The 13,247-nt window shown below is 39.3% G+C and overlaps 1 protein-coding gene across 1 annotated transcript in view; it reads left to right on the plus strand.

The window, feature by feature from the left end:
• Positions 1–13,247, plus strand: part of HNMT (histamine N-methyltransferase) — a 47,154-nt gene that overhangs the window by 17,823 nt on the left and 16,084 nt on the right. Inside the window, exon 3 of the mRNA XM_005676183.3 lies at positions 7,561–7,668. Within this exon, the coding sequence (XP_005676240.1) occupies positions 7,561–7,668 (108 nt within the window). The remainder of the gene's footprint in view (positions 1–7,560; positions 7,669–13,247) is intronic.

Genomic DNA, 13,247 nt, shown 5'->3' on the forward strand with positions numbered 1-13,247 from the left:
CATGGCTTCCCCTGGCTCTTTTTCCCCTTGGTTTTAGGACTTATCACCATCCGTAAAGGTTGAATGTTTTGGTCTATTTTATTCATTGCTGTATCTCCAGTGATTAGAACGTAGCATTTAGTAGGTGCTTAAAAGTATTTGTTGAATTAATATATGGTAGCTTCAACTTACTATATATCATGAACTGTGGTAAATTATATCCATATAATGCCTTTAACATTTACAATGACCTGCAGCATAGACCATATTATCCCTAATTTAGAGATATGTAAAGGGCAGAGATATTAACAAATTTGCATATTTCCATTGAATACTAAATTTGAGTCCAATTTTGTCTCTTTATAGCCTCTAACTTTTCCTTTTTTTTCCCCTTTTTAATCCAATGACCTTGGATTTTAAGCGAAAAGGCAACATTCCTCTGCTATCTTATTAAGTATATCCTTGAAATTCAGGAAATGAAAAGTTGTCTGGACTCCACCCTTTCCCTATTGAAATGGGAAACCAAGTTCTGTTCATGGACCTGGAGCTGAAGAATGAATTCTAAAAATTTGTAAACATACAGGCAAAGTTAATTCTAAAGGATAGAGAGGCAAAACTCTGAGCACAGACACTGAGATGGGGTGAAGCACCCCAAAAGGTGCAGATAACGGTAGTGTATGTCTTTATTAGAATTCATCTGTTTGTATTTGGTTGGTTCGGGGCCAGATGCATGTAATTTCTGACCAGTCAGTTTAAATGTCGCAGTATCTAGTTTGTCCTTTTTGTGGCTTTCTTTTGGTTCCCAGTTTCTCAGTTTCCCCAGACATCGTGTTGCCATCCCTTGACCCGTTCTCAAGACTCCAGACCATCATTCAGGGACCAGATTAATGTTCATGAGTTAGTGGCCCACCTGGAGTTCTTTTTCCTTGATAAACTGAACAGCAGTTAATGATTGTCTTGTCCTGGGTCTGAATATATTATGACCCTCCAGACCAGGGAAGCATTCTTCTGAATGCCTAGAAAAGGGAACAAAGAGTTTAGCTTTAGGTTAAAGAAGTGAGATGCTTACTTGAGAAGACAAAAATTGAAATTAAAAAAAGGGAACTGAGGTCTCAAAGTCCTATACTGTCTAACAATTTCTGCCTCAGTATTTTTGAACTTTTTCTTTAAGTTCCACTATCAGAGGTTTCAATTATATATGCTTCTTCAAATATAGGCATGATGTGTTTAAAATATGGCCCATATGAAAGCAAGATATAATCACAGAAATATCTGCCTGTAAAATTAAGTGAAACACTCAACGTAGGTCAGAAAGGAGACATGGGAAGTCATTCTAAAGTTGTGGCTGATTTGATGGACAGGGTAATGCAAAGGAAAGAGGTTTGCAAGAAGGCAATTTAAAAATTTTAGTTTTCATTTAACTTTCCAAATAAAAAAGTCAGCATGTTCTGTTTGATAGAAAGTAACACAGGAGTGAACAGAAGAGAAAAAAAAAAAAAACCCACAAACCAAGCTAATAGGAAATAATTTCTGATTCATGCCAACACATGTTAGGATTTCCTAACTTTGCTCAAGCTTTGCTTATTGATAAACTGAGAAAATCAGTTACATCAACATAAAATGCCAAGACTCCAAAATCATTGATTTGCTTTGGAAGACACAAAATGAAGTAAGGGTGAGGGAGAAAGAAAAAGGAAACACAGGAAGATTGAATATGGGAATAAAGTTGTTTAATCACTATAATTTTCTATTTGTCATGGAAAGCTTTGCAGATTTTGTTCCAAAACTAGAAACATACAGCAAGGTTTTATCTAACTAACTGAAACAGCTATTGGCCTAAAAGCTTAGGATGTCAGCAATAAGTAGTCTACAATTGTGAGAATCATCATTAAGTAATAAGAGATCATATTAGAACAGAGATTGACCATAAAATGAACAATGAAATGTTCATTATTTTACTTTTCATCAACAACAAAATGAATAAAGTATTGCTTTATCCCCCTTAAATGTGGTTTTCTGGACCTGAAAGTTAAGATTCCCAGAAGGCTTTGTTATACACAATGAAAGCAGCAGGCTGCTGGCTTCTACATTTCTTCTGTTTACCCCTGAATTTGCTGAGAATTTCTGAATTATTTGATTGAGTCACTTCCAGTTACCTTCCCCTATTCTTTCAGCATGATAATTTGGCTTGTGTGCTCTTTCTTAAAAATTAATTCATTTATTTTTGCTGCACTGGGTCTTCATTGTGGTACACAGGCTTTCTCTACCTGCATTGTGTGGAGGCTTCTCTCTAGTTGTGGTGCATGGACTTTTCATTGTGGTGGCTTCTTCTTGTTGCAGAACTTGGGCTCCAGAGTGCATAGGTTTCAGTAGTTATAGCATGAGGGCTCAGCCGCCCCAGGACATGTGGAATCTTAGTTCTTGAACCAGGGATCAAACCCATGTCCCCTGCATTGGAAGACATATTTGTAACCACTGGACCACCAGGCAAGTCCAGCATGTTGTGTGCTCTTTAAAAGCATATATAGGGTGATTAATATCTAATATTGGAACACATTCATATTATTATGGCCCCTACTCAGAAGGATTCAGTTGAAAAAGAACAAATGATCTTCTTCCTTTTTTCCCCCATTGTTTGAATCTCTTACTGCTGGCTTATGGTACTTCCCTGATAACTCAGTTGGTAAAATAATCCGCCTGCAATGCAGGAGACCCCGGTTTGATCCCTGTTGGGAAGATCTGCTGGAGAAGGGATAGGCTACCCACTCCAGTATTCTTGGGCTTCCCCTGTGGCTCAGCTGGTAAAAATCTGCCTGCAATGAGGGAGACCTGGGTTCAGTTCCTGGGTTGGGAAGATCCCCTGGAGAAAGGAAAGGCTACCCACTCCAGTATTTTGGCCTGGAGAATTCCATGGACTGTATAGTCCATGCGGTCACAAAGAGTCAGATACAGCTGAGTGATTTTCACTTTCATTTTCATGGTACTATAGTCTGTTAACCCTTCACATGCTTTTCAGTGATTGATGATCAAAGTTGCTCACTTGCTCAGACTAGCATTTGAGTCCTTGATACCCTTTAATAAACTCATTGGAATCAAGCCTTTGCTTGTTTTACTTAATTTTACAGTAAGATATTTTTTGTGATTATATCTTGCTTTCATATGGGCCATATTTTAAACACATCATGCCTATATTTGAAGAGGGACATATAATTGAAACCTCTGGCAGTGGAACTTAAGGAAGAATTAAAAGGTTTCAAGTTGATCAGGCCAGCTTTGGAGAAAACTGTCACATAGATTTCTTCATTCTCCACTTTAGCATCCTTCCCCTACTTCCTCCCTACCCTAATCCCCACCTACTCCCATCACCAGTACCTGGGACATTCATTATACCATTAGACAACTCTCTTTTCCTAGTCAGGCATCTTTTGTTCCTGATTTACCTTCCTCATCTCCTTCTTCCAGCCTGCTCAGTCTTATGACCTATGCCTCTTTTTCACCTGCCATATCTAACCTTGGAAAGGTTCTGTTAATGCCATTTATGCCAAAATGTTAAAGACTAGTGTCATTTTCATATGCTAGTCTTGCCAGCACATAAATATTTTAGTGAAGGTCAACATCATAACTAAGAGAATAAAAGTGCAAAACTTAATTTGGAGGCATTAGTAATAGGGAAAGAAGAGAGATTTTTAAAGAGAAAGACTCAATGATAACAATAAAAATAATGAACAGCTAACATTTATTAGGTGCCAACTCTCTTTTGCAGTGTGCTTTATGCACATTGTCTCATTTAATCCTCACACCCAATAAATTATGTACTATCATTATTGCTGTTTTTCCGATTAGGAAAATACAGTTTGGAGAGAGAAAGCAAATGGCTGAAGGTCGTGATATCAAGTCAGTGGATCAGACAGGGGTGGAATTCAAGTCTATCCAATTTACCAGAGTCTCTCTCACATTATCACCTACAGGCTAAAGTTTCCTCAGGGCAGGTATTTATTTGCTCCTCTTATCATTTGCCTAGTGTAGTGCCTGGCACACTGTAAAATAATCAATGAATCACTGGTACATGAGTGAATGAATAAATATCTATTTTGCTATAACCTCCTTTCCATTTACTTCTCTGGAATCACCTTTTTCCTGGAGGCCCTGCCTTACCTACACATTCTAAAACACTAAATTGCCAGCAGTCCCACATATACAACTTCACTTCTTGTCCTCTGCCTGCAATCCCCATTTCCCCAAAGTCCCCATACTAACTTCCACTTACCCTGTAACACAGAGCTCAAGAGTGGTCTGCCATGCAGCTTTCCATCTCTCTGGCCTCTTATCTTAACCTCTCCATCACCATTTCCTTCCTTCTTCCCTCCATGGCCCAACCCAAGCCAGGGTTTCCATGTCTGTCTTTCCATGTCTGTCTTTTCTATGAGAACATGATGTTTTTGAGGGCACATGTCTCATACAATTTTTATACTTCTTTCATACCTAATATATTTTATATAATTCTGATCTAGCCTAATTTATCAATTCTACAGCATATTTTTTCATATTTTAATATCACAGATTGGTATATATCTTCCAGTTGGTGAAATCTTACAATTATAATTGACAGAGTTGTTTTTATTTTATGACTTAGTGATATAAAAGAAGCGTTATTTTTATCCTATAATCAATAGCATCTTAGATTTTACTGTAAGTCAGTCAGTTTGTTCAGTCGCTCAGTATGTGTCTGACTCATTGGGACCCCATGAACCGTAGCTTGCCAGGCCTCTCGGTCCATCACCAACTCCCAGCATCCACCCAAACCCATGTCCATTAAGTCAGTGATGCCATCCAACCATCTCATCCACTATCGTCCCCGTCTCCTCCTGCCCTCAAATGTTCCCAGCATCAGGGTCTTTTCAAATAAGTCAGCTCTTGGCATCAGGTGGCCAAAGTATTAGAGTTTCAGCTTCAGCATCAGTCCTTCCAATGAACACCTAGGACTGATCTCCTTTAGGATGGACTGGTTGGATCTCCTTGAAGTCCAAGGGCTCTCAAGAGTCTTCTCCAATACCACAGTTCAAAAGCATCAGTCAAAGGCTTTGGCATAGTCAATAAAGCAGAAATAGATGTTTTTTCTGGAACTCTCTTGCTTTTTCGATGATCCATTGGATGTTGGCAATTTGATCTCTGGTTCCTCTGCCTTTTCTAAAACCAGCTTGAGTATCTGGAAGTTCAGGGTTCACGTATTGCTGAAGCCTGGCTTGGAGAATTTTGAGCATTACTTTACTAGTGTGTGAGATGAGTGCAATTGTGTAATACAATAAAAGGTATTAAATATAGTTTACCACTTCTGTTTCAATGACTACACTAAAGCCTTCGACTGTGTGGATCACAACAAACTGTAGAAAATTCTTAAAGATATGGGAATACCAGACCACCTGACCTGCCTCTTGAGAAACCTATATGCAGGTCAGGAAGCAACAGTTGGAACTGGACATGAAACAACAGACTGGTTCCAAATAGGAAAAGGAGTACATCAAGGCTGTATATTGTCACCCTGCTTATTTAACTTATATGCAGAATACATCATGTGAAATGCAGGACTGGATGAAGCACAAGCTGGAATAAAGATTGTGAAGAGAAATATTAAGCACCTCAGATATGCAGATGACACAACCCTAATGGCAGAAATGAAGAGGAACTAAAGAGCCTCTTGATGAAAGTGAAAGAGAAGAGTGAAAAAGCTGGCTTAAAACGAGACATTCAAAAGATTAAGAAAATTAAGATCATGACATCTGGTCCCATTACTTCATGGCAAATAGATGGAGAAACAATGAAACAGTGACAGACTTTATTTTCTCAGGCTCCAAAATCACTGCAGATGGTTACTGCAGCCATGAAATTAAAAGACACTTGCTCCTTGGAAGGAAACCTATGACCAACCTAGAAGGCATACTAAGAAACAGAGACATTACTTTGCCAGAAAAGGTCCATATATTCAAAACTACGTTTGTTTGGTTTTTTCTCCAGTAGTCATGTATGGATGTGAGAGTTGCATCACAAAGAAAGCTGAGTGCTGAAGAATTGATGCTTTTGAATTGCAGTGCGGGAGAACGATCTTGAGAGTCCCTTGTACTACAAGGAGATCCAACCAGTCCATCCTAAAGGAAATCAGTCCTGAATATTCTCTGGAAGGACTAATGCTGAAGGTGAAACTCCAATACTTTGCCCTGACTCATTAGAAAAGACCCTGATGCTGGGAAAGATTGAAGGCAGGAGGAGAAGGGGACAACAGAGGATGAGATGGTTGGATGGCAATACCGACTCAATGAATATGAGTTTGATCAAGCTCCAGGAGGTTGTGAAGGACAGGGAGCCTGGTGTGCTGCCGACCATGGGTTCACCAAGAGTTGGACATGACTGAGTGACTGAACAACAACAAAAATATAAATGAATGAATGAATGGCAATCATCAGTTCAGTTCAGTCGCTCAGTCGTGTCCAACTCTTTGCGACCCCATGAATCGCAGCAACCCAGGCCTCCATGTCCATCACCAACTCCCAGAGTTCACTCAGACTCATGTCCATCGAGTCCATGATGCCATCCAGCCATCTCATCCTCTGTCATCCCCTTTCCCTCCTGCCCCCAATCCCTCCCAGCATCAGAGTCTTTTCCAATGAGTCAACTCTTCACATGAGGTGGCCAAGGTACTGGAGTTTCAGCTTTAGCATCATTCCCTCCAAAGTAATCCCAGGGCTGATCTCCTTCAGAATGGACTGGTTGGATCTCCTTGTAGTCCAATGGACTCACAAGAGTCTTCTCCAACACCACAGTTCAAAAGCATCAATTCTTCGGTGCTCAGCCTTCTTCGCAGTCCAACTCTCACATCCATACATGACTACTGGACAAACCATAGCCTTGACTAGACAGACCTTAGTCGGCAAAGTAATGTCTCTGCTTTTGAATATGCTATCTAGGTTGGTCATAACTTTTCTTCCAAGGAGTAAGCATCTTTTAATTTCATGGCTGCAGTCACCATCTGCAGATTCTGGAGCCCAAAAAATAAAGTCTGACACTGTTTCCACTCTTTCCCCATCTATTTCCCATGAAGTGATGCGACCAGATGCCATGATCTTCTTTTTCTGAATGTTGAGCTTTAGGCCAACTTTTTCACTCTCCACTTTCACTTTCATCAAGAGGCTTTTGAGTTCCTCTTCACTTTCTGTCATAATGGTGGTGTCATCTGCATATCTGAGGTTATTGATATTTCTCCTGGCAATCTTGATTCCAGCTTGTGTTTCTTCCAGTCGAGCGTTTCTCATGATGTACTCTGCATAGAAGTTAAATAAGCAGGGTGACAATATACATCCTTGACATACTCCTTTTCCTATTATGGCAATCATAACCCTCCTCAAAACACATTTTTAACCTAGTTGTTCTTCATCATAAACACTGTGTCAGAGCAACAGCTGAGTATTCTACTTTATTTATGCTGGACTTTCCTAGAGATAGTAAAGTAGTTGAAAATATTCTTTTCCATTCTATTCTATTCTTTTCTTTCTGGGCCAAGGTGAACTGTTCTATATGCTTTTCTTCTAGGTGAAATTGATCTTCAAATTCTCTCCAAAGTGCAAGCTCAGTACCCAGGAGTTCATATCATCAATGAAGTTGTTGAACCAAGTGCTGAACAAATCACCAAGTACAAAGGTGTGTGTGTGTGCGCACTCAGTTGCTTATGGTGCTGTATATCAAATCCTATTCTGAAAGGCTTGTCATCCCACATGTATCCCTTCAGTCACTAACAACATAATTACTGTGGTACATTCTTTGTAAGCTTATTGAGAGAAGAACCTAGTTACCTTCTTGGCAGGCATGACTTAAACACCTCAGAATACAAATAGTAAATAGAATCCTTTTCTTTTTTTTTAACTGTCTCGCCATCCATCCCCTGGTCATCAACCATTGTTTTTGATGTTTATTTTATAGACAGTCATTAATTCATTCAGAGGTATTTAAACAGACACCTTACCCTAAAAGCTTATGCATAATTGGTAACAGCAAGAATCAGCAAACTTTTCTCTGAAAAGTGCCAAATAGTAAGTATTTTAGACTTAGGCCACCTGTTTAGTCGCTAAGTCATTTCTGACTCTGTGATCCCATGGACTGCAGCACACCAGGCTCCTCTGTCCTATACTGTCTCCCAGAGTTTGCTCAAATTCATGTCCACTGAGTTGGTGATGCTATCTAACCATCTAATCCACATGATCCCTGTCACAACTAATTAGCTCTGCCACTGAACACCAAAGGCAGCCAGAGACAATCCATACACTAACAAGTGTAGCCATGTCACAATCAAATTTTACTTCAGTTCAGTTCAGTCCAGTTGCTCAGTCGTGTCTGACTCTGCAACCCCTTGAATCACAGCACGCCAGGCCTCCATGTACATCACCATCTCCCGGAGTTCACTCAGACTCACGTCCATCGAGTCCATGATGCCATCCAGCCATCTCATCCTCTGTCATCCCCTTCTCCTCCTGCCCCCAATCCCTCCCAGCATCAGAGTCTTTTCCAATGAGTCATCTCTTCTCATGAGGTGGCCAAAGTATTGGAGTTTCAGCTTCAGCATCATTCCTTCCAAAGAAATCCCAGGGCTGATCTCCTTCAGAATGGACTGGTTGGATCTCCTTGCAATCCAAGGGACTCTCAAGAGTCTTCTCCAACACCACAGTTCAAATGCATCAATTCTTCAGTGCTCCGCCTTCTTCACAGTCCAACTCTCACATCCATACGTGACCACAGGAAAAACCATAGCCTTGACTAGACGGACCTTAGTCGGCAAAGTAATGTCTCTGCTTTTGAATATGCTATCTAGGTTGGTCATAACTTTTCTTCCAAGGAGTAAGTGTCCTTTAATTTCATGGCTGCAGTCACCATCTGAAGTGATTTTGGAGCCCCAAAAATAAAGTCTGACACTGTTTCCACTCTTTCCCCAACTATTTCCCATGAAGTGATGGAACTGGATGCCATGATCTTTATTTTCTGAATGTTGAGCTTTAGTCCAACTTTTTCACTCTCCACTTTCACTTTCATCAAGAAGCTTTTTAGTTCCTCTTCACTTTCTGCCATAAGAGTGGTGTCATCTGCATATCTGAGGTTATTGATATTTCTCCCGGCAATTCTGATTCCAGCTTGTGTTTCTTCCAGCCCAGCGTTTCTCATGATATACTCTGCATATAAGTTAAATAAGCAGGGTGACAATATACAGCCTTGTCATACTCCTTTTCCTATTTGGAACCAGTCTGTTGTTCCATGTCCAGTTCTAACTGTTGCTTACTGACCTGCATACATATTTCTCAAGAGGCAGGTCAGGTGGTTTGGTATTTCCATCTCCCTCAGAATTTTCCACAATTTCTTGTGATCCACACAGTCAAAGGCTTTGGCATAGTCAATAAAGCAGAAATAGATGTTTCTCTGGAACTCTCTTGCTTTTTCCATGATCCAGCGGATGTTGGCAATTTGATCTCTGGTTCCTCTGCCTTTTTTTTTTTTAATTTCATTTACATTTTATTTTTTTATTTTTTTTTTTTAGTTTTTTATTTTTTTAATTTTAAAATCTTTAATTCTTACATGCATTCCCAAACATGAATCCCCCTCCCACCTCCCTCCCCATAACATCTCTCTGGGTCATCCCCATGCACCAGCCCCAAGCATGCTGTATCCTGCGTCAGACATAGACTGGCGATTCAATTCTTACATGATAGTATACGTTAGAATGCCATTCTCCCAAATCATCCCACCCTCTCCCTCTCCCTCTGAGTCCAAAAGTCCGTTATACACATCTGTGTCTTTTTTCCTGTCTTGCATACAGGGTCGTCATTGCCATCTTCCTAAATTCCATATATATGTGTTAGTATACTGTATTGGTGTTTTTCTTTCTGGCTTACTTCACTCTGTATAATCGGCTCCAGTTTCATCCATCTCATCAGAACTGATTCAAATGAATTCTTTTTAACGGCTGAGTAATACTCCATTGTGTATATGTACCACCGCTTTCTTATCCATTCATCTGCTGATGGACATCTAGGTTGTTTCCATGTCCTGGCTATTATAAACAGTGCTGCGATGAACATTGGGGTACATGTGTCTCTTTCAATTCTGGTTTCCTCAGTGTGTATGCCCAGAAGTGGGATTGCTGGGTCATAAGGTAGTTCTATTTGCAATTTTTTAAGGAATCTCCACACTGTTCTCCATAGTGGCTGTACTAGTTTGCATTCCCACCAACAGTGTAGGAGGGTTCCCTTTTCTCCACTCCCTCTCCAGCATTTATTGCTTGTAGATTTTTGGATCGCAGCCATTCTGACTGGTGTGAAGTGGTACCTCATTGTGGTTTTGATTTGCATTTCTCTAATAATGAGTGATGTTGAGCATCTTTTCATGTGTTTGTTAGCCATCCGTATGTCTTCTTTGGAGAAATGTCTATTTAGTTCTTTGGCCCATTTTTTGATTGGGTCGTTTATTTTTCTGGAATTGAGCTGCATAAGTTGCTTGTATATTTTTGAGATTAGTTGTTTGTCAGTTGCTTCATTTGCTATTATTTTTTCGTTTGTCATTGCTTCATTTGCTATTATTTTCTCCCATTCAGAAGGCTGTCTTTTCACCTTGCTTATATTTTCCTTTGTTGTGCAGAAGCTTTTAATTTTAATTAGATCCCATTTGTTTATTTTTGCTTTTATTTCCAGAATTCTGGGAGGTGGGTCATAGAGGATCCTGCTGTGATTTATGTCTGAGAGTGTTTTTTTTTTTTTAATTTTATTCATTTTTTATTTTTTATTTTTTTTAAATTTTAAAATCTTTAATTCTTACATGCGTTCCCAAACATGAACCCCCCTCCCACCTCCCTCCCCATAACATCTCTCTGGGTCATCCCCATGCACCAGCTCCAAGCATGCTGTATCCTGCATCAGACATAGACTGGCGATTCAATTCTTACATGATAGTATACATGTTAGAATGTCATTCTCCCAAATCATCCCACCCTCTCCCTCTCCCTCTCCCTCTGAGTCCAAAAGTCCATTATACACATCTGTGTCTCTTTCCCTGTCTTGCATACAGGGTCGTCATTGCCATCTTCCTAAATTCCATATATATGTGTTAGTATACTGTATTGGTGTTTTTCTTTCTGGCTTACTTCACTCTGTATAATTGGCTCCAGTTTCATCCATCTCATCAGAACTGATTCAAATGAATTCTTTTTAACAGCTGAGTAATACTCCATTGTGTATATGTACCACCGCTTTCTTATCCATTCATCTGCTGATGGACATCTAGGTTGTTTCCATGTCCTAGCTATTATAAACAGTGCTGCGATGAACATTGGGGTACATGTGTCTCTTTCAATTCTGGTTTCCTCGGTGTGTATGCCCAGCAGTGGGATTGCTGGGTCATAAGGTAGTTCTATTTGCAATTTTTTAAGGAATCTCCACACTGTTCTCCATAGTGGCTGTACTAGTTTGCATTCCCACCAACAGTGTAGGAGGGTTCCCTTTTCTCCACACCCTCTCCAGCATTTATTGCTTGCAGATTTTTGGATCGCAGCCATTCTGACTGGTGTGAAGTGGTACCTCATTGTGGTTTTGATTTGCATTTCTCTAATAATGAGTGATGTTGAGCATCTTTTCATGTGTTTGTTAGCCATCCGTATGTCTTCTTTGGAGAAATGTCTATTTAGTTCTTTGGCCCATTTTTTGATTGGGTCGTTTATTTTTCTGGAATTGAGCTGCAGAAGTTGCTTGTATATTTTTGAGATTAGTTTTTTGTCAGTTGCTTCATTTGCTATTATTTTCTCCCATTCAGAAGGCTGTCTTTTCACCTTGCTTATATTTTCCTTTGTTGTGCAGAAGCTTTTAATTTTAATTAGATCCCATTTGTTTATTTTTGCTTTTATTTCCAGAATTCTGGGAGGTGGATCAAAGAGGATCCTGCTGTGATTTATGTCTGAGAGTGTTTTGCCTATGTTCTTCCTCTAGGAGTTTTATAGTTTCTGGTCTTACATTTAGATCTTTAATCCATTTTGAGTTTATTTTTGTGTGGGGTGTTAGAAAGTGATCTAGTTTCATTCTTTTACAAGTGGTTGACCAGTTTTCCCAGCACCACTTGTTAAAGAGATTGTCTTTACTCCATTGTATATTCTTGCCTTCTTTGTCAAAGATAAGGTGTCCATATGTGTGTGGATTTATCTCTGGGCTTTCTATTTTGTTCCATTGATCTATATGTCTGTCTTTGTGCCAGTACCATACTGTCTTGATGACTGTGGCTTTGTAGTAGAGCCTGAAGTCAGGCAAGTTGATTCCTCCAGTTCCATTCTTCTTTCTCAAGATTGCTTTGGCTATTCGAGGTTTTTTGTATTTCCATACAAATCTTGAAATTATTTGTTCTAGTTCTGTGAAAAATGTTGCTGGTAGCTTGATAAGGATTGCATTGAATTTGTAAATTGCTTTGGGTAGTATACTCATTTTCACTATATTGATTCTTCCAGTCCATGAACATGGTATATTTCTCCATCTATTAGTGTCCTCTTTGATTTCTTTCATCAGTGTTTTATAGTTTTCTATATATAGGTCTTTAGTTTCTTTAGGTAGATATATTCCTAAGTATTTTATTCTTTTCGTTGCAATGGTGAATGGAATTGTTTCCTTAATTTCTTTTTCTACTTTCTCATTATTCGTGTATAGGAATGCAAGGGATTTCTGTGTGTTGATTTTATATCCTGCAACTTTACTATATTCATTGATGAGCTCTAGTAATTTTCTGGTGGAGTCTTTAGGGTTTTCCATGTAGAGGATCATGTCATCTGCAAACAGTGAGAGTTTTACTTCTTCTTTTCCAATTTGGATTCCTTTTATTTCTTTTTCTGCTCTGATTGCTGTGGCCAAAACTTCCAGAACTATGTTGAATAGTAGTGGTGAAAGTGGACACCCTTGTCTTGTTCCTGACTTTAGGGGAAATGCTTTCAATTTTTCACCATTGAGGATAATGTTTGCTGTGGGTTTGTCATAGATAGCTTTTATTATGTTGAGGTATGTTCCTTCTATTCCTGCTTTCTGGAGAGTTTTTATCATAAATGGATGTTGAATTTTGTCAAAGGCCTTCTCTGCATCTATTGAGATAATCATATGGTTTTTATTTTTCAGTTTGTTAATGTGGTGAATTACATTGATTGATTTGCGGATATTGAAGAATCCTTGCATCCCTGGGATAAAGCCCACTTGGTCATGGTGTATGATCTT

This window comes from Capra hircus, chromosome 2 (genome assembly GCF_001704415.2).
Source record: "Capra hircus breed San Clemente chromosome 2, ASM170441v1, whole genome shotgun sequence".
Lineage (NCBI taxonomy): Eukaryota > Metazoa > Chordata > Mammalia > Artiodactyla > Bovidae > Capra > Capra hircus.